General features: G+C 43.8%; 2 protein-coding genes and 1 pseudogene across 3 annotated transcripts; 1 reads left to right on the forward strand and 2 right to left on the reverse strand.

Annotated features, from left to right (window-relative positions):
• The first annotated feature begins 1,922 nt into the window (after positions 1 to 1,922).
• On the forward strand, positions 1,923 to 8,035 carry LOC133889986 (uncharacterized). Of its 2 annotated transcripts, none has more exons than XM_062330418.1 (7): positions 1,923 to 2,399; positions 4,397 to 5,192; positions 5,299 to 5,442; positions 6,269 to 6,346; positions 6,440 to 6,505; positions 7,370 to 7,408; positions 7,634 to 8,035. In XM_062330418.1, exons 1-7 carry the CDS (start codon positions 2,047 to 2,049, stop codon positions 7,802 to 7,804), a joined length of 1,647 nt encoding a protein of 548 aa, XP_062186402.1. In that variant the 5' UTR covers positions 1,923 to 2,046; the 3' UTR covers positions 7,805 to 8,035. The 2 variants fall into 2 exon arrangements, with proteins under 2 accessions (XP_062186402.1, XP_062186403.1); XM_062330419.1 differs by having other exon boundaries at positions 6,281 to 6,346.
• A 5,270-nt stretch (positions 8,036 to 13,305) lies between these two features.
• On the reverse strand, positions 13,306 to 14,635 carry LOC133890272 (uncharacterized; annotated as a pseudogene).
• A 1,598-nt stretch (positions 14,636 to 16,233) lies between these two features.
• On the reverse strand, positions 16,234 to 21,104 carry LOC133890899 (uncharacterized). The gene is made up of 4 exons (XM_062331524.1): positions 20,687 to 21,104; positions 19,182 to 19,961; positions 18,136 to 18,183; positions 16,234 to 18,055 (listed from the first exon to the last, which is right to left on the reverse strand). Exons 1-4 carry the CDS (start codon positions 20,903 to 20,905, stop codon positions 16,883 to 16,885), a joined length of 2,220 nt encoding a protein of 739 aa, XP_062187508.1. The 5' UTR covers positions 20,906 to 21,104; the 3' UTR covers positions 16,234 to 16,882.
• Between the last annotated feature and the right edge of the window lie 473 nt (positions 21,105 to 21,577).

Below are 21,577 nucleotides of genomic sequence, written 5' to 3' on the forward strand. Positions count from 1 at the left end.
GGCATGGCTTGGAATGTGTAGATCCCCACGGACGGCGTCAACTGTTAGAAACTATTGTTGCTGAACAAAGTGATGGGCATTCGGACCTCAGAGAGATCCGAAGGCTAGAGGGGGAGGTACGCAAGGTGGGGAAGTCTTTATTGGAATTAATATCACATATCCTGTCAGTTACAGTTACGCCCTATTTATAAGCCATAACCAACCATTCACTATTACAGTTTACAAGATTACTCCTCCAACTACCACATTCCCAATATATTCGTGGTAATACGGAACTATTCTAAATACATCCAGATTATTTACAATCTTGCCTTTCGCTTGGACCCCTGGAGGTCTCTGCTCGGTAACACTTTTAGTGTCCCTTCGGCAGACTCCCTCGTGATACCAAGCGAAGTCGTTCGGTCGATCTCTGAAGGCCCAACGAAGGCTTCACGCGTCCCAACTGATGGAACTGCTCCTGCGGTGCCGAATGCCCAAAAGATATCTTCGGCTTGCTGAAGGGTTCCTGCAACACGATAGTCCCGCGATAACTATGAGCTTTGTTAGTTTGTAATGGCCGCAGAGGTCTTTGACCCAATATCCAAAGGGGCCTGTGAGACTATTTCCTAACAGATTATATTATAGTTACGGTGGACAGAGGGTGTTGTCTGTTTCAACCCAGATCCTCTTCTTTATAACTGGATAATAGAGGTAAGATGCAGCAGTAAGATTAAGGCCATCTCCAAGAGATTCCTCAAATCTCATTTTTCTAGTGCTACAGTGTTTTGCGGTCTACTGTAGCACTAAAAAATTCATCTCCGACAGATCCTCTATCCAGTGCTACAGTACTGCTACAGTAGAAAAAATAATGGATGCTGTAATAGTGATAGGGGATACTATAATAGTATTTTGAGGATAAAAATTTAAGGTAGCTGTTGAAGATGGTCTAAGTAATTTTCAGGCAACTGAAGCTTAATTAGCAACTGGAGTAGCTAACACCGCTTACTGACAAGTAATATTAATTTAAAGCAGGGAGTGACACATGCTTACTGGTTACTGCCGGACGAGCCAAAGCAGACCTTGGTCGAAAATGAAAAGGATAGAGATGTCCAAAGACAGATCGACAGGTCAGGTGACATCACCACAACGGAGACATCCATCCCTTAAAAGAGAGATTTCCTTATTTGTTATTGGAAAATACAGGGATTTTTTATTTTTTATTTCACAAAATGAATTTTCTTATTTGTTACTGTTTCTAATTTCATTCTTTTTCACTACTGTAATTCATTTTACTCAAAAAAAAGACATATTTGTCTTTAGAGAGAAAGCATTCACTGTAGTTAGATCACTTATTATTTTCATATCTACTTTTCTGCGACAGGAAACACAACAAATATGCCTATTAAAATTATCTACACAAAATTTTTTACAACTTTAGTATTTACTATAAAAATTAATTCTAGCGTTTGCTGTGTCTAATCATAGCCATAAATTTAATCATGTAGCTTCCCTAATGATCAGCAAACAATATGACTTTAGAAATTCATATCTCCTGATTGATTCTTTAGAAATTCATATCTCCTGATTGATTCATCCAAATCTAGCGTTAAAAAACTTTATAGAATTATAAAAAAAAAATTATAACTCCATAGTAGATCACATTCTATGATTCAATCTCTTAAAAGCCCTAAACTTTAATTAGATATCGGTGGCTTCGCCCAAGGCTGATGTCCTCTCAAGAGCAAATGCATCTTTTTTATAGGTAAATAAATGATAGTGACGAGGAAAGAAAGAAAATTAAAAAATGACAAATAAAAAAATTCATTTCATAGAGTAGCAAATAAAAAATCATCTTATCTTCTCATAACAAATAAATAATTACTTTATCTTTTAATGACAATGAGAAATTCTCTCACTTTAAAAAGCTCCGGTCTCAGCCCACAACCTCTGCTGCTTCCACTCAAGGCCAAATTCGCTCTCCCCATCCTCCTCTCCACCCCCACCGCTACATCACCCACGCACAAGAGGAGCTCGGCTTGCACCAGTTGCTGCCCCGCGCGCGCGTGCATGCAGTGCATGGCGCAGGAGGGCTCAGAGGCCTCAGTTGCCAGCTCGCCGCCGCCTCCCCCGCCGTCGGCCTCCGCGGCGGTGTCCTCCTGGTGGCGCGACATGCACCTGGCCGCCTACCCAGCCTGGCCGCCCTCTTCTGCGCCACGGTGGCACCCGATGTCGCCGGCGCCGACCACGCACCACCAGCACCACGTTCGGACGACATCCTCCGGCGCCGAGGACGACCTCTCGGCCTCCAACGCCACCATGACGTCCTTCTCCACCAACCACTCCGGCATCAGCATGGACTCCTCCGTCCCCGCCGCCGCCGACGTCGCCGCCGAGAGCCACCTATGGAACCAAGTCCTCATGTGAGTACACACTGACACGCACACACTAACGTATATCCGTACAGATATATACATATACATACCTGCATACATGTATATATGCATCAACACATGCATGTCAAGATCAATGATGCTACAAAGATTTGCATATTCGGAGGGGAGTGAAAAGATGGCATGCGTCCACGCTTTGTCCCAAATAATGCCTCCAAAGCGGCCTCGCTTTGCCTAGTTAGATTCTAATTCTAATTCCAAATCTAGTTTAAAGAATATCAGTGTGTGAATGCCTAGCAATCTAGCTAGTGATAAAAATATTAGTAGACTGGAATAAGGATTTAAAACAGGTAGCACAAGAATGTGTACTGCAAATTACTCCGTATATGGTAGCTTCTAGTGGCAGGAGAAATAAAAGCACAAGGATCAGGAACCAAAGCAAAGGGAGAAATTAAAGGAGCTTTCCGATTTCCGAACAGTGCGATATAGAGGGGGAAAGGGCCGGGCTGTATGTGTATATAGGCATCTACATATATAATATAAATATTGTGATTCTTTGGCTACAAGGTTCTTTGCTTGCATCTAGCTAGCTCTAGCTAGGTTCTTGCAAAGTGTCATATATGTAGTTAAGTCCACTGGGATTTTATTTTGGAATTTCTTCTTTGAAGGATATATATGTTAAAGTTGTTACTAGCTATGGTTGGCTGAAACCTAGCTAGATAACAATGCCAAACTAGCTAGGTATTACTTATTTTTGTGAAGACAGCAACTAAGATCTGTTTGGTACGGATCACCGAAAAAGTGGAGCCATATCAAGCATCCATGTCCCCTTCTAAGTACTTTAATCCAATTCCCAAAGATGATCTCTCTTTGAGTACATTCGCTTCTCCACATGTACTAATTCATTTAGCAGAGGCTTTTTCTTTAATCGATTGCCTAATGATAGATCACTACAAACTTAATAAGTACTAATAAGCAAGGGCTTGTAGACAATTCTTTCTTTTTTAACGAAAAGCAGGAGAACTGCTTATTCATTCCATTAGAACGAGAAAAAAAAGACAAGGTTCAAAGACCCTGGAAAAGAAAACGAAAAAACAAAGAAAGAAACTATACTATACTATACAGATTGCACAGTAAACAGGTTTATCTATCTCGGCCCAACGAGATAGTAGACGTCACACTGGATGAGGAGACAGGCGAAAAATTTTATTCGCAGGGGCACCCACGATTCCTATATGAGCGGGGCAAAATCAACTTAGGTACTTCCATCAAACTGACAGAGTTATGCTGATCTTGCAGAATAGCAACCTAAGGCTGTCCATCGCCAAATGATGGAGTCTAGCTCCTCGGTCAGGACGATTCCCCTCAAAGCTCTTCAGAGCCAAATGTAGTCCAGCAGCAAGGCCGGTGTGATGTCGTTCTATATGTCATCGATCCATTTATCATTGCTCAGCGCTGCCCTCACCATGCGTGGGCGAGGGCGAAGCTCCGCATATAGGGATGGTGCAATGTTCCGCGGCGCGGTGCCGAACAACCAGCTGTTGTTCCAAAAGGCTGCCATGCATTCATTCCCTATAGTAACTGTTGTGAACAAATTGAAGAGGGTGCGGTCTGTATCATCACAAGAAAGCTCAAGACCAACCCATGGCTTGTGTGGTGTAGTTCAGGCGAACCACAACCAACGCAATCAGAGCACGCGACCAAATTTCTCTAGGTTTAGGATTCCGAGACCACAAAGCTCCTTTGGCCAGCATAACCGATCCCATACCATCTTGCATTTTGCACCACACATATCCATGTCCGCATAGTTGCTTACCAATGTATACTGGTAGTTGATGTGTGGTCATGATATAGATGGATAAAACCGTGACGATAGACTTGACCAAGGTCACCGCGGCCAGCCGGGTTGAAGAACCGTCCTTTCCACCCTGCCACTCGGCCTGCTGCCCGGTCGATCAAGCAATTCTTTCTAGCGTTGCGGCGCAGTTTGGTGTAGCTTTTGTTCATACTTCTCGTTCTCTCCTCAGGGGCACCGGCGGCGAGGTCGGGAGGAGCATGCAGGCTGTGCATGACGCCCGCGACTACAGCGAGAACTTCCTCGAGCTGCTCAACTCCAAGACGCTCGCGCCGGAGCTCTTCTCCGAGCCGCCGGCCTGCGACTACCTCAAGAAGATGGAGTACGGCAGCAGCCACGGAGGCGGAGGCGGCTGGCCGGACCACCACTTCACGGCAGCCGCGCTGGAGAAGCACCTGAGCTCCGGATACGGCGGCGCGCTCGCGCACCAGCACCAGCACCAGCACCACCACGGGGCGGCCGCCGCGCCGGAGCGGCTCACGGCGAACCTGTCGGACCTGCTGAGCAACTGGTCCATCGCGCCGCCCAACCCGTGCCTCGGCGATGCGCACCACCGCGCCGGCGCCGCCGTGGCATGCGATAACGCCACGATGGCCACCTCCATGGGCCACGGCGCGAAGGCCGGCTTGTTCTTGGACTCCGGCGGCGTCTGCAAGCACGAGATGGGCGGCCACAGCTCGATGCTGCCGGAAGCAGCCGAGGGAAGCTGCGGCACCGGAGGCCAAGAATTCCTCCGGCCCTCGGGGCTAGGGTACAGCGCCATGATCGGGCTCAGCAGCAACATGATGTACGGCTCCGGAGCCGGCGCCGGCGCCATGGACGTGCCGTGGGGGAAAAATGCCGGCTCGGCGAGAAGCCTGTCGGACCTGATATCGTTTGGCGGGGCGCTGGGAAAGACTGAGCCGGCTTCCGCGCAGGCGAAGACCGCGGCCGAGTACAAGAAGCAAGGGCGGGAGATCTCGTCGCCGGTAAGATTTACGAGTGCACCATGCCTTCAATTCAACAATGATGCAACGCGGCCCGATGAACGCGCTGATCTGAGTGTCAATTCATTGGTAATTAATTGGTTTGCAGGCGAAGACGAATAGTGGCGGCGGCGGCAATGGGGGCTCGGGGGCAAGCGAGGGGAAGAAGAAGAGATCGGAGAAGCAGCAGGTGTCGGAGGGGAACGCCAAAAAGTCCAAGAACGAGGCCTCCTCGCCCACGTCGTCGCTCAAGGTATGAATGGCCACCTTCTACTACACACATGCATGCATATATGCATGCTGCCATGCAAGTCTACGTCTTATTGATCGTTGATGTACGCATTTGCATGCACGAATGATCATCGTATCTTCTCAGATCAATGGGAGCTTGGATCACTGATCCGATAAAAGATATGTGCAATTTTTGATACATCAGAGGATATATGAAGTGGATGCATAGTAAATTATGCATCGATCGACCCTGTGGCTAAGTCCAATGGTACAACAGGTTTAGTGGCTAACGGCTACAGTTTGAAATCCAACTTATATATTAGTGGTTACATTTTGGAATTTATTCCGGAATTTGACTATGTGATTTTGCTGAACTAAAGATTATATATAATATCTTTGACAACTAACTAAATCTTTGAAAAGAAAATTACCAAGTGTTGTTCATCTTGTCAACAAATTCTCTATTTCCTTTGAGTCTTGTGCAGAATCCTTACAGCCATGCAATATATCTACTCAGTTCTCCACATATACTGTGTGTGCCATCTATCATGCATATAATTAAATTCAAGCACTAGAAACCATACTGCCTAGGCTTCGTTTGGCACCATGCTGATGTTTACAGACACTTTTGTTTTGATAGTCTTGAATACAAACCACTTTTAATACACTTAGAGAAAAAATTATTTACTAAGTTCAATTTCATGAACTAACACAGATATCATTATACATAAATTAACAAGCTCATAGGCTAAAGTTTTATAATAGATGCGTATAGATATTTATACGATATGTCGTCACAATATATATGTTTAATTTGCTCGAGATGTTGATTTTGCTTAGTTTAACAGTCATCGCAGCAGGTTCCAAAAGTGAAGTTAGGAGACAAGATCACTGCACTACAACAGATCGTTTCACCATTTGGAAAGGTATGTTCATACTGCATATATGTTCAATTATTAGTTAATTTCATGACAACTTCTGTATTGACACTGTTACTCTTAATTTTGTGTATGTCTTAGACCGATACGGCATCAGTTCTGTATGAGGCGATAAATTACATCAAGTGGTTGCATGAGCAAGTGCAGGTAACTAGACGTCTAATAATTATCATGGTTATTGTTTTCTTCGAACAGTCAAATATGATAAGCCGGTTTTCCAATGTTTTAATTATCCTTGAAATTTCTAGTAAATAAATTGTGAATATTTATTTTTAGATATTCTAGGTGCTGGTAACAATATTTATATTTTAGGAACATATTGTGAAACTGGTGGGAGTACTTATCAGAGAAGTAACTTGATTGACCTTGTGTTGGACCAGTAGTCTCTCTCTCTCTCTCTCTCTCTCTCTCTCTCTCTCTCTCTCTCTCTCTCTCTCTCTCTCTCTCTCTCTCTCTCTATATATATATATATATATATATATATATATATATATATATATATATATATATATATATATATATTAAAGGATTTCAATCAGTGAGGAAAAAGAATGTGGAAGCTTTCTGTCATTGGCAGATTTTTTTAATGGAGAACTTTTTACAATCTTTTTGTGACTTCCATAATATAATCACTTCAATTGTTGATTTGTCAAAAAGGATGTTTTGAAAAAGGCCAAAATATTTCCAGTGAAAAGCCACTCCTTAAGATCAGGGGGCCTGGACTGATATGATGCAACGTGACCAACCACCGTGAGACACGTGTCATTCCTCCAAAGCCTATGTCGACTAGTAGCCTTCTTAGAGGGCCCCAGCAGAGCTTCCCTTTGTTCGTATTTTGCACAACATGGATGCTGGTAGTGCTGCAGCTTTTGTGTAATGGAATGCATGGTCATGGCCCCCTTAGACGCCCCCTTTTGCAGTTTGGCTCTATCAGTTCATGATATATATCTGCTTGTGCTTTGGCCATTCTTGTTTTAATTTAGCTGGCTCCTCTTGTTTAATTTGTTGCAGTTGTTGAGTGATCCATACATTAAAACGAGCAGTGGAAAGGTAAAAACTAAAGCTTATTGCTACCTCTTTTCCATTATGATTTCGACATAATTTCTGAAACTAGCCTCAAATTGGGAGAATAAAAGCAGTTCCATTGGTAGAGGAATATATATATAGAACATGTAGTTTTGCACAATTTTGGAACACATAATTTTTGCGCCGAACATGGAATATTCCAGCATTTGCAAGCGGGTCTTTTCATCATGGTCTAACATAATTTGTCAGGACTACAATCCGTGGGGAAGGTTGGATAGGAAGGAGAAGTCAGAGGCGGAGATCGACCTGAGGAGTAGAGGCCTGTGCTTGGTACCGGTCTCATGCACACCTCAAGTGTACAGGGATAGCAACAGCCCGGATTACTGGACGCCCCCATATAGAAGCTGCTTATACCGATGAATTGATTAATTATTGCTGTCATTCGATTAGTTACATTACCGAGTGGTAATAATTTGTGGTGAATATATTTGCTAAAGAAGACAATCGTAATTAGCCGCATAAGTTTAGAGTTCAATTTGTGTAACACAAGTTAATTTAAATTAAACCCCTTGATGTATCTGGTACCGATACCGCTGTATTAACTATTTTTAATTACTCCATCTGAGAGTTATGTGATCAATTTAATCGTGATGATATTTGGCTACTTTCTGTTTTTAAATTTACTTCAGTGGGCAGTGAAGTGTACACAATACAACACCGACAAACTGACAAAGTTATCCTAAGCACTCAGATGACTATGAATATCCCAGACAAAAATGATTAATTTAGTGTTAATCGGGCCTATTGGGCCAAGGGTGGGATAAAACGGTATGGCTTAGGTCTAGTCTAGAGTCCGTTTTGTAGTAGAGGAGAAGGAAACGAGTGAAGCCCTAACCTCCCATGTCACTGCCCAGAACCCTAGCGATCACCTCTTTGAAGATTGCTGATCACTGTTGCATGGATGGACGAGGACAGGAGGCAGGGCAGCAGTAGCGCACGGCAATGGGTAGCAAGCCAATAGCAAAGACGGGGGAGAGGTGCACAGAAGGGAGAAAGGAAAACTCGTGAGATCACATAGGTATCGGACCAAACCAGATCTCAGCTTTTTCCAGTCTAAGATCCGATTAGAAGTTTTAGTTAGGGCTTAATCTCCCTTGAGGATACCTGATGCCAGCAGTTAGTCCCTATGTTTTCTTGTTCTGGGCAGTGTAGATCAAGTCGTTTTTTGAGGCTTTCTAGGCCTAATATCAACAAGTGGTATACTAGAAAGTTTTAGATCATTTCTTTTCCGTTACAAAGAGTGCTTAAACTCTAAATTTGGATGAGTGGATCAGTCGTTGTGGAGTCTTCAGTCGGCCTGTTTTGCATTGCAACTTGGAACAACACAATTAATTTGCAGCTCAATTCATGTTTAAAATAGTGCAATTAAATTCTTGTGACAACATAAAAGTTGTAGTAAATTGTGATTAGATTTTCATAGTGTAATTATTTACCTATTTTGTAGTAGAAAGATAGATATGAAAAATAACAAGGCAGCTGTACTGCAGAAAGCAGAGTAGTGCTGTGGGCTGAAGTTTGGTCTTTTAAATTTGGGCTGTTTTATGGTGTGTTTTAGTCTGAAGTTTAAGAAGTTATCCAACTAGAAAAAGTAGAAATTTTTCTCTAGTTTCTGAATTTAAGGTTTGCATCTATGTTCTGGACCTTGGAGTATATATAACTTATATACCATATTCATTTTGGCCATATGCCTTAGATACTCCATGGCGATTCCAAAGCATACCAGAACAAGTATAGGCATGTGTGGCATGGGTATCCCCCATAGATACACCATATTTATATAATATATAATAAAAAATTATATATCCTCATCAACTAGCCTCCCAACTCTGCTCACAAGAGGATAACCAGAATAGAAGCAGTAAAAATTTGACTTCTAAGAGCTGAACTGGTCAAGAGATTCTCGTGAATAGAAAGCAATGTTCTTCCTACTCAGGAAGATCCCCCGAGTACATAGAACCTTTTCTAGTCATGAACCTCCACCAACCAAGTAGATTCCCAAGTAGAGCTCAATCCGTTCAATGGCTGGGAACTGAAGAGTTGCGCCACCTTTATCTGTGCCCTACCCATGGATTTAATGCACATGACTTTTGAGGGGAGTTGATTTGATTAGATGACTGTCAACCTACTCCTTTGTCATGATAGTTAATCCTGACACCTCGGGCCTTATCAGAAGTAGAAGAGCTACGAACCCCATTAATGCGAAGCGTGGACACCTCAACTCGATGTACATGCCACCACCATTCATAAGGCGCCGATGACCCTCCTATAAATCTATAGGATAATGGACGTTTAGTTCTACATCTCATTTTCACTTTCTTAGGGCTTCTTACCTTCCCACGAAAACCCTCTCCTCCTTCCTTATCTCTGGTGAAACCCTAAGTTTAGTGTTCCGTAATCATGTCATTGTCTTCCTCATCCCCTTCATCCATCCAGATCATACCTCCACCACCACTATCGCCTCTAGAGGTCATCATGATATCCTCTATAGAGGAGGTCATCGAAGAGGCAAACCCCCTGGAGGACATAGCCAGTAGTGACCAGTTCTTCGCAAACCTACTGGATGGGTTCATGTATGAGGAAGGCTCGGAGGATGATGTCGTGGATCCTCATGATTGGGATTTGTGGTTGGTAGAAGCCAACATTGATGAAGAAGAAGCCATGGAGGAGCTGGAGGAAGGCCAAGGCGATTAGAGTGATCGCACAAAGGCTCCTTCCTCTCCTTCTTCCTCCTCCAGCGACGGTGGCGATGAGGCCACAAGTGGCAAAGTCACCACCATCCGTAATTCCACTGCAGAAGAAAGGAACAAGAAGCGTAGATTGTTTAGGGTGGTTAGGTCTTTCCAAGTCTCTATGTTGACTCAAAGTATTTTGTAAGATGCTAAAGGCATCCCTTTTGCTTTAAACACAATGGAATTATTGTTGATGGTAAAAAATAGCACGGTCAAATTTTTTATAGACCGGATAGTCGTGTGATCAATGTCATGTCATCGCTGGACTATCCGGTGCTTATAGTTCGATTTCGGCCAGAAGACATACTTTCTGGAAAAAAATAGTCCGGTGAGGGGGTTATTGAACGTCGGACTATACAAAGAGTGGGATGAGAATTTGGTGCAACAAATCATGCTCTCTGTATAAAATTGTCCGGCAAATGATCCAGTGAAAACACCAGACTATCCGGTGTGTAGAAGGTCAATTTACGCCAAAAACTTGCTCTATAGAAGAAATAGTCCGGTGGAGATTCCAGGGTATCACCGGACTATCCGATTAGAAGAAGAAGGTTTTTAGCTAAAAAAATATTCTCTAGTGAAAATTATCCGGTAAGGTCTTTGATAATCGTCGGATCATCCGGTGCATTCAAAAGGAAAACTTTACAAAAAAAAGTTGCTTTCTGCAAATATTGGTCCGGTGACATGCTCTGGTGAGTATAAATGTGATATCGGAATATCCGGTGTGTGTAAGAACGAGTCTTAGAGTTTCGGACGAGTGAACTCGCCGGATAGTCTGGTGTTCTAGAGTTTGTTCTCACCGAACCATCCAGTGTTCAGTCTGAAATCGAATCAAAGTGGATTCGTAGATTTGTTCGGATCTCTTTTGTGATTTTGGCCAAACAGGGCGTGTTTAGGGTTGGAATAGAGTCCTACTTTGATTCCCTACGGTCAAGACCATACCCCCCTTATAAATAGTCGAGGGGTGGAGGCTGATTGCATATCCATCAGTCAATCGCATCTATTGCATCTACTTTTCATTTTGCCTTTACTTTCCTGCAATTTAGGGTTAGTTCTTCGCTGCTACGTCGAATCCATGTGGTTTGGGTGCCAGTTCTTTGTCGATTTACTCGTAAATCGTCTGGGCGGCGATCCCCAAGGTTGCCGGTCGAAACATTTGCTTGTTTGCTTGTAAACAAGTCCCGTGTCACTGTGAAAAGCGACAAGTATCCTTGACGGACCCATGTTGGCGAGGTGTTGCCCAATTCCGCGCCAACAATTATCAGCAAGCATACTTGTCTCTTTGAGAAATATGACTTGACTATGTGTTTCTCGACTGGTTTTTATTTTTACTTTAGAATCTCCCTAGTCAGAAAAACAAATTCATTAGCCCGAAAACATTCCTCCTGGTTAGGAAAGATCTCCAACTGAATAGAACAATGGCCAATGACTAGGTTTTCCTAACCAAATAGACTCCTAAAGGTCTCCTTCCTTTTGCATCCCTACTCCTGATAGATGTCACATCTATTGCATGTACCTTCACTTCCTTAGAACTAGTTATGAGGGTATGATGGGAAGTGGATAGAGATGGTGGTTGATGAGTTGAGATCTTTCAAGTTGCAGACATGTTATGTTGATGATCTCAGTATAGGCGGGTACAGTTGCTAGATTATAGTTGCTCACACTTGAGTTGAAATCGCTTTTGTATTACAAATTCATTTAATATTTATGACCAATTTTTTGCTACACATCCTCAAATGCATTCTCCTTGGAGTCGGGTTATTATATGTACCTACTATGGATTAAGTCTTTCGAGTACCTTCGTACTCACGCTACTTGTTTTCTTTTCAAGTGAAGATGGGTGTCGGCTACTCGAATCCCACTAAGAGCGGTGTGGTGGCGAGTAGTCGATATACTACTACTAACCTTGGTCGGTTGCCTTGTGGATAAATAGCGCCACTGGTCCTCTTTTATTTTAGATGTTTTCTTTCCACTGCAATTTATGTATATTTTTACGGTAGATAACACTTGTCTTTGTATGTCATCAACTTGTAATCACTTGTAATCTTGTTTAACTTAATGTTGTGATATTCATGTGGTAAAAGGTATGTGTGGATAACAACTCTCCTGTAAGTTATCAAAGCATACATGCCAGGACTGCCAAAATTAGATTCGCTTTAATCATTAGTGGCTATGATCGTCATGGTGAGATGTGGGTTAGCTCGTGGCACGTCGAGGGACGGACGTGGACTAACTCTCATCTTATCAAATGATCGTCTTAATGATTAACTTGAATTTAATTTGGATAGGTCCTCACACTATTAGGCTCAGTACCCCCCTTTGCGCAAGATGGGGCGATGGCGAGGAGGACTATCGGCGAGTGTTGGGAAGGGCGCGACACCATCTCGAGTTCCTCAAAAAGGAGGTCAGAACGAACCTTGAGGAATGGCCTCTGTCGCTTGAGGAGAGTCGACATGTGCGCGAACTTCTCGTTCAGCCCGCGCAGGATAGCGAGGACAAGAGTGCAGTCAAGGACAGGCTCACTGAGGGCACCTAGAGCGTCGACCATGCTCTTCAAGCGGCGGCAATAGTCCGAGATGGTGAGGTCGCCCTGGACAAAGGTGCGGAACTTGGCGTCAAGGTGCAGCGCGCGCGCCTCCTGGTTGCTGATGAATTGCCACTCAGGTGCTTGTGAGACAGCACACGCAATGACTTCGTTCTCCATGATGATTTTGTAGAGATTAGGGGTGATTGTGTTGTAGAGCTACTCGAGGATGACGCAATCCATGTGACACCAATCAGTGGAGTCGTAGCGGACGATGTCAGAGAGGACGTGGGAAGTCAACGAGTACTTGCCCAACGTGATGAGAAACTGACCGCGCCATTTGTTGTAGTTTGGCGAGACAAGGTCAAGGACAACGGGTACCAGCACGTGGATATTCTGGACAGCGACTGCCTGGGCATGAAGGTTGGCGATGGCGGTGGCCTCATGTTCGCCGGCGGCAGCGACGCGGGTGGCATCCTCGTCGGCCATGGCAGTGAGGCGGTGGCTAGGAACAAAGCGGAAGCGCATGGTCGTATGCGAACGCGGATCGTGATACCATAAAAGTGGAGCTAATCACGCATAATAGGATTATAGGATAGGATTGTATTGATTCAGTTGTAAGTATTACAAGTGTTTGAAGAAGCTCGACAGGCACAGGGCAGCCGGAAGGCCACGGGAGCCGGACGGCCAGGTATAGAAGGCAAAGGGCCAGACGACTTGCATGAAGGCGCAGAAGGTAAGGTGCCGGATGCTCTGTCTAACACTTGGTTTGAGCAATCCTCCAAAACATCATTCTGCTTTCTTGATCGGTAACTGAAGAAGTACTATCCGAGTCTTGAACAGAACACGCCTTGGAGTTGCTCTTTTCACTAGTTTTCTCCCTCAAGATCTGGAGCTGCGATTTCTTCATTAGCCATTATTTCTGTAACGAAGTATGGTCTGAACCGGGAAGGCCATGTATCTTGCCAAAAGTCACTGAGGAATGGTGCTCCTGCTGTGAAGCTTTATGCCTCCTAAACAGTGCACTCCTTTGTGGCTTAGATACAACAGGAATAGGTTCCACGTGGCTTGAGTTATCTCCTCCAGCCGAGCTACTCTCATTTTCTTGCTCGCGTGGTAGATCGAATGGGTTTCCCATTTCCAACAGCGTAGATGGAGCAGACTCTGGGAAGTTATCTTCATTGTAAGGAAGATCAAAAGGATTTTTCCTAGGAGCAAAAACAGCAGGAATTTGAACATTGAACTTTGATAGCTCCTCAACAGTGGGTAAGGAATCACCGCTACCAAAGTCTATCGAGTTCCTGTCTGTGTATTTCCTTGCCCGACGCCTAGCAATTAAGCTCCCCAACCTTTGGTTACGCTCAATCTCCAAGCACTATATGCTCTTCTGATCATCAGCAGTCCATGCCACAACTTTAACATCTTCTTTCCCCTCACGTACGTTGCCATCATTTCCCTCTTGGTTCTCAGTTCATCTTCGATGCTGCTATCATTGGAGTCCCCATCTTGAGAGGACTGTGATGAATTGCTGGCCGACCTAAGATGATGAAATGCATGGAGCATTGGGACGGTATCAGTATCTGAGCCACCTGATTCACTTGATCCTGGTTCAGAAGAAGAACCTGCACCATGAGATCTCTTCCTAATTTTCTTCTCGCTGTTGTCGTATTTGGCCACTCTCTCGTCACTAGATGGAATTTTCGGAAGAGATGCACCCCCAACTGATTTGCCACTAATCGCGCTAACAAAATGCACCAAATTATTCCACTCTCGCTTTACCTAGACGATCTCCACCTTTTTTATGAACAACCAACCCCGTATGATCCCGTGCCAGAACACCCACACCAGCTTAACCTTTTTGGTCGACAAAGGATAGACACAAGTATAACATCGTACAATGTAATATCATATAGAAAATATTACCCCTTACATTTCCATCATTTTCCTCACTCCAACCAGGATGAGAGGAGAAGAGGGGGCGGGTGGGCGGTCAAGCGGCACAGGATGCGACGTAGGGATGAAAACGGACAGGTTAAATTATGTTCCGTTCTGATCCATTTTCTATATTTTCTCATCCATTTTCGATTCCATTTTCGAGAGAAAATGTGAAAATGAAAACGGTTATGGGGTTTTTCCCGACCGTTTTCGGATTTTTCATTTTTAATCTAGAATTTTCCGTTTTTCTAATTGAGACTAAACTTCACAAATCACAATGTAGCCCACATGCCAAGCCTGGCCGGCCAGTCCAAACATAACCCCTATCCCAAAGTTCAACTAGATCCAAGTGGTTCAGTCTCAGTCTGCTGCTGACCTACCGATGTTATTCAAGCTCTTGCGTCACCTCCAATCTTAGTCTTTGTGTGATTATATGTTATATCGAGTACTCGAGTTACGACATGGTAGTTATTTTTCAGTTGATACTTATGTCATTACGTGGTTCATCTGTGTATGATATACATTACTTTTGTTGGTGTGAATTAATTATATGTCGTGTCGATGCTTGAAATCATTGTTCTACAGATCGGTGTTCTCATTTTAAATTATCGGTTCCTGACTGATACCGCATATTTATATTCGGATTGGTTCGTTTTTGATATCCCGACATTCCCGAGTTCGTACCCGTTTCCGACTTTCCCGTTTTCGATTCCGTTTTCAAGAGAAAATGTGAAAATAAAAACGGTTAAAGGGTTTTCCCGATCGTTCCCATTCATTTTCATCCCTAATGCGACGGTTGTACTGTTTTGATGGGTAAAGAAGGGTTGCTTCCTGTCCTGGGGCCTGTTCGGGGACTGCATGGGCTACTGATGACTGGTGTCACAACAATAGAATTCCAGCAGCAATGTGTCTTGCCACCTTCTTGCCTGCCAGCGTGCGCCAATGGCCAACGAGAGTTCCAAGCATGTTTTAGATGGTCCGATGGGAATTCAAGTTTCAGAAAGAAAAAGGTTGAAACCAAATATAAAAAACACGTAAATTTTGGAGAGTTGAAGAAGAGTTACCACCTCTATTTTGATGGTATGGATGGAATTTCCTGTTCCCAAGAAAGGAGGGCTCCGGAGAGTTTCAACCACGATTCAAGAATGAAACTTCAATTTCCGGGGGCCTCCAAGGTTGGGAACCCAAGAGGACATAAGGAAGTTTCAAACAAGTTCCACAAAAATAAGATATGCATCCCTCAATTTCCCCAAAAAAGGGAGCAAAATGTTTTTTGAAAACAAAAAATAAATACAAAGGATTTTTTGCACTGAAACATTGAATAGCAGAAAAGCAGATAATACAGCTACATAAAAACAGTGGCATGCTTGATTTGTTATATTTTGAAGTCCGAGACTATATCATACCATCATGCATTCAATTTCATTTGACACCATCCTTTTAGCACCGCTCAGCATCTTCATATACACATTACTAACAACAATGACAAAGGGTAGATTTAAGTCAGTTTACACCAAGATTGGCAAGTACACGCTCAAGTTAAAGTTCTGCAACTGTGATAAAATGGTTAGAGAAATAGGGCACTGAAGTAGTTTGAAGAAATCGAGCGAGAAATTCCATCTATATGATAGTTGTTCACTACAGAGAACATCAAAGAATAGTTTCATACAACACATCGTCCCACTTTTTACAAGCAAATCTCACACCAGGAAACCAAACAAAAATGTCAACCCCCTGCTCAGATAAATGGCAATCCGTGTTAGAAATAGGCCAATCTTGCTTTTCCTTGAGAGCAGGAACAAGAGAGTATAATTATACCATTTCCAGTGCATCCACCATAACAGGAACGGCAATCTCTGTTACTACTTCATATATGCATATATTCACGAACAGACTTCCATATTTACCCACCAAAAATTCCAAAAAAAATGTAATGTAATTTTGATTGTGTCAATCTGTGAGCATTAATACAATTTGTTCCAAGGTATGTACGGGAAATATGTACCTCCATGTATATTCTGTGGGCAAATACAAAACTTTGTACAGTTAGCAGGAATAGAGATATACAAGAGCGCCAGCTGGTACCTGCCAGGTCCTCAATCTTGAGGAATGTTGGCTCTGCATAAGTAGTTATTAACCTCAATGATCAAATCAATAGTAGAAATCTAATGCAAAAGAATACGCCTCTCCACAAGAAACGATATCCAAGCCGGTGAAAATAGGTATTTCGTCAGCACAAGCATGGGCATTTTATCACCGATATCTCCCTATTTGCACTTTACTCATGCTGCTCTCCAACCTCTGTATACTTGCAGCAACACGACCAATGTTTGGTTTTGTATCGACACTATTATTGTCACTGTTGGCGACACTTCCAGTGTTAGTCTGTACATCAGTGTTCTTGGCATCACTGTTGGCGACAATTCCAACATTGGTCTTTACATTAATATTGGTGGCATCATTGCTCTCAATGCTTCTACTGTTTGGCTTTAAGCTCATACTCTTGGCATCATTAACACTGGCAACACTTCTAGTGCTGGGCTTCTTATCTAAGTTCTTTGCATCACTATTGGCAATGCTTCCAGCATTGCAATTCACGTCAAAGTTCTTGATATAATAATTGACAACACTTTGTAAGCTGCGCTTCACATCTTTGTTGACAACACTTCCAGTGTTGTTGTTCACATCACTACTCTTGTCATCTCTGCTGGTGATGCTGCCAGTGTTGGGCTTAATATCACTAGTTTTGGCATCTCTTTTGGTGGTGTTTCCAGTGTCCAGCTTTACATTTGAGCTTTTGGCATCTCTGTCGGTGATACTTCCAATGGGAGGCTTAATATCAGAGTTCTTGTCATCTCTGTTAACAATGGATCCAACGTTCAGATTTACATCAGCATTTTTGGCAAGTCTGTTGGCAATGCTTCCGATATTGGGCTGCGCAACAGCATTTTTGGCATGTCTGTTGGCAATGCTTCCGATATTGGGCTGTACATCAGCATTCGTCGAAGCATTGTTGGCAATGCTTGTAGTGTTGCGTTTTGCATATATACTTTTGTCACAGTTGCCAGTGAGGCTGCCAATGTTGTGTACCGCATCGATATTCTTACAATCACTGCTGGTGATGACTCCTGTGCTGTGAGTCAGATCAACATTCTTGGCATCATTGTTGTTAAGAGCCCCACAAGCCTTATCATCATCATATTGAAGCCATGGATGCTGTAGGCATTGTGCAGCTGTTGGCCGCTTCTCTGGTGCAAAGTCAAGTAAAGGGCAAAGAAAATTGGCAAATTCCTGGGCATCAGATTCAGAAATTTTGTATTTGTCAACAAGGATGCGTTCGACAGATGAGAATTTCAGCCTTCTTATCCGCTTTAGATCTCCATGTCGGTCAAAATACTCCTTTGATCGTGTTCCCATGGTAGCAATCTGATCTCATTTAAATAATTATACAGGTTAGTTTGATATTTCAGAAACAAAGGATTGGCTAGAGAGAAAGTTGGCCTTACTTTTTTTGGCATCTTGCCAAGGAACTCCATCATCGAAGCCAAGTGATCCTGCAATGACAAACCCTCAATCAGTGTGTTGGCCCTCAATCAAATAAATAAAGGGTTACAAAGCAAATAATTCAACTGCCAAGAGTCCGCTTGTTATGTGCTTGAGGTTACTGTTCACGCACGTGAATAGTACTCGTGGTACTGTAGCGCCATGGCCTCGTTACTGTATGTCAGGTTAGAGATAAGATTTGGGATCATATTAGATTAGTTAGATATAAGATCTATCAGTTAGTCTTAGAGATAAAATTTATCAGTTTAGATTGTTAGAGCCGGCTCCTATATAAAGGAGGGCACAGTATACATTGTAATCAAGTAAAGAAGAATTAATCTAAATGTCCCATAATATTCAATCTCCCCAATCTATGATCTAATCCCTCCCCTAACAGCTGACACCGTCCAGCTATCCTCCCGGCGGATGATTATCCTAACACCGCTCAATAGAATGTCCAAATTTTGCAAGGCTCGCCGCTTATGCTCCTAGTGTCCATGATAATGATAGAATGCCAAATGCAAATAAAATTTCGATGTCTATATTGGAACTGGCATTTTAGAACGCTATAGGTTAATCTCATATGTTCAAATGTGAGACCACTGGTAGTAATTTATCAGTTAGCTTGGCATAATCCAATTATCTGAAAGGTTTTCCTAATATCTTTTGGGTTTCAATATTATTTCTCAAGCAGTGCGTTTGTGCTACTGGGGGTAAACAGGAGTTATAGAATTCTTCACTGTACCAGTTCCAAACTCTAATGCTAAGCATACTCATGTTGACGATGGCTACCTTCTGATGATAGCCTGTTAGGCATACTCATCTTACAGATGACATCATGCATGTCCAAGTCAATCCTTACTTCTAATATGCTAACTCTGCCTACCTATTATATCTCTTCATTATATTTATAAGTTTATCGGGCAGGAATGCACTACATAACTGAAGCCAACTCAACTGATCAATATCAAATATCAAGAGTTAGGTTCATGAGGAATGTGATATATACCTCATCTTCGCTGTATCCATGGCCTTCCTTGGGTGTAAATAGCATTTCGCCCGTTGCAAGCTCAAAAGCAATACACGCAAATGACCACATATCAACAGAAAACGAATATCCTGCAGCTAGAATGATCTCTGGTGCCCGGTATTGCCTTGTCTGAATGAAATCTGTATACTGCTTGTCAGCCCAACAAGCATTCCCAAAGTCCACAATCTTGCATGTCAGATCAATCCCATCCAAGCTCCTTTCTGTGCGTGAAGATTCTGCAACTGATTTTCTTTTCTCAGCAAGCTTTGCAAGCACCCTCCTTGTTCTCATCTTTAGTTTCTTCTCAATCGGATTAAGACCAACTTCTCCATTAGGATTCCCCTCAGGCCTCTCAAGGTTGGGTTTAAGCCCAGAGCGTATGGGGTCCTTCAAGGGGTCAATTGTTGAAAGAAGGAGAACATTCTCAAGCTTCAAATCACAATGGATTATGCCAAGTTCACTGTGCAAGTAATCAAGACCTACCAAAATCGACTTGCATATTTGCCTCACCCTACCAAACCCAATGCCTTTGTACCGGTTGTATTGTACCAGCTTAAGCAAGCTATCTCCCAGGAACTCAAAGACGAGGCAGATATGCTGCCCATTCGGCCCCGTGTGCTTGAAGTGATCTATCAACTGAATGATGCATTTGCAGTTCGACGGATCCCTCTTGGTGATTTCCGACAGGAATTCGATTTCGTGAAGAGCAGCCTGCGCAAACTCAGGTGCACTCTTTTGGATCTTAAGAGCCACGTATTTCTGCAGAAAAGAGGGTGCAATTGTGAACATGACATAAAAAATCCAACAATGTTTAACTTATTGCTAAGCACATAATCTCTTGTTAAATAAACCATCATGCCAGTGATTGATCCAGAGCAATAATTACCTTTATGGCTTAGAGGAGCATTAAAAGAGCTGCCCCGGTGCCCCTAGTACTAGCAAATAAATTTCTATCTAAAAACCTGAATTTCCATCCTTTGGTTGTAAATAAACCGGAACATCAATCCAGCATCTATTAAATGAGAACCAGCATAATTGGCCACTATCTCACGGCATCATGTAAAACCTGAGCCAACCCGATTGCTCGGTGACAAAAAGCTAAAGGCTTTCCAATCGCAGCAGCAAGGGATGGACGAAACTCCCAAATGGGGAAAAGGACAAACTGAATCCCTACTCTAGTGAAACGAAACCTACATAATCCGACAGCTCGCTCGCCCCGTCGCAATCTCGAGCCCATTCCATCGGCGGGGACCACGGGCAGGGCGCGCGCCAACCTTGCGCGGCTGCAGCGACCCCCCATGATCCGATCAAGCCCCGCTAATCGACAGAGCGCGAGATCTACGCGGCAACCAATCGCATTACGGGGAGGACCGGGATCGCGGCGAGTGGCGAGCGATCTCTGATTTCCCCGATCGCCGGGGAAAGGGGGGGAGAGGGTGCTGCGATCTCGCTCGGGCGGATCAAGAGGAGGTGAGGGTAGCTACCTGGGATTGAACGTCGAAGGCGAGCCAGACGGTGGAGAAGTTGCCCCAGCCGAGCTTCCGCTGGGCGACGTAGCGGCCAACGGCGAACAAGTCCCCAGGGCGGACGGCGTGGTAGCCTCCCTTGCGGTAGCCGTCTACGCCCTCGTCCTCCTCCTCCTCCTCCACCTCCACCTCGTCGTCGCCCGACAACAACGGCGACAACGACGCCACCCGCGACATCCTCCTCGGTTCCTCCTCCTACGCTGCCTCCTGCGCCTCGTATTTCAAGGATCCGGCCTGACAGGTGCGGTGGGTCCGCGTCGGTCTCCAGCGATCCCACCGGCGGCGCGCGCTTCCTTCTGGGTTAATTGGAACGGGTTAATTGGGCTGGGAATCGCGGAGGGAGATGGTGGTGGGGTGGGAGGGAGGGAGCATCACCGGACAGGGAAAGAGAGGAGGACGCGGGGAGCTTTCCCACGTCGCTCCTCCTATTTTGGATGTATTGCATGTGCCCCTACGGCGGCTTCTCCCTCCCTCCTCGCACCACCCTCTTGCCAGGTTTTTTAAATCCCAATACAACTTATGCATAAGGATGAAAACGGTCAGAAACAGTCAGAAGAAATTTTCACTATTTTCAGTTCCATATTTTTTTTCAAAAGCGAAATCAAAAACGATAGTGCCAGAAACGAATACGGCGTCGATATTACGGGAACATCGGTAACAATATTGTCGGAACGGAAATAAGCCGGTATCGATCGGGAATCGAAATTATAAAACGATAAACACCGGTGTAACATTACTCGCAATCACATCCATGCACCATATATAGGATCAAATCAATTGATCGATGATTACACACAAACACACTATGAAGATAATAGCAAATATTTAACTTAAGTAATAATACCATAC

The sequence above is a fragment of the Phragmites australis genome, chromosome 14 (genome assembly GCF_958298935.1).
Source record: "Phragmites australis chromosome 14, lpPhrAust1.1, whole genome shotgun sequence".
In the NCBI taxonomy this organism is placed as follows: domain Eukaryota; kingdom Viridiplantae; phylum Streptophyta; class Magnoliopsida; order Poales; family Poaceae; genus Phragmites; species Phragmites australis.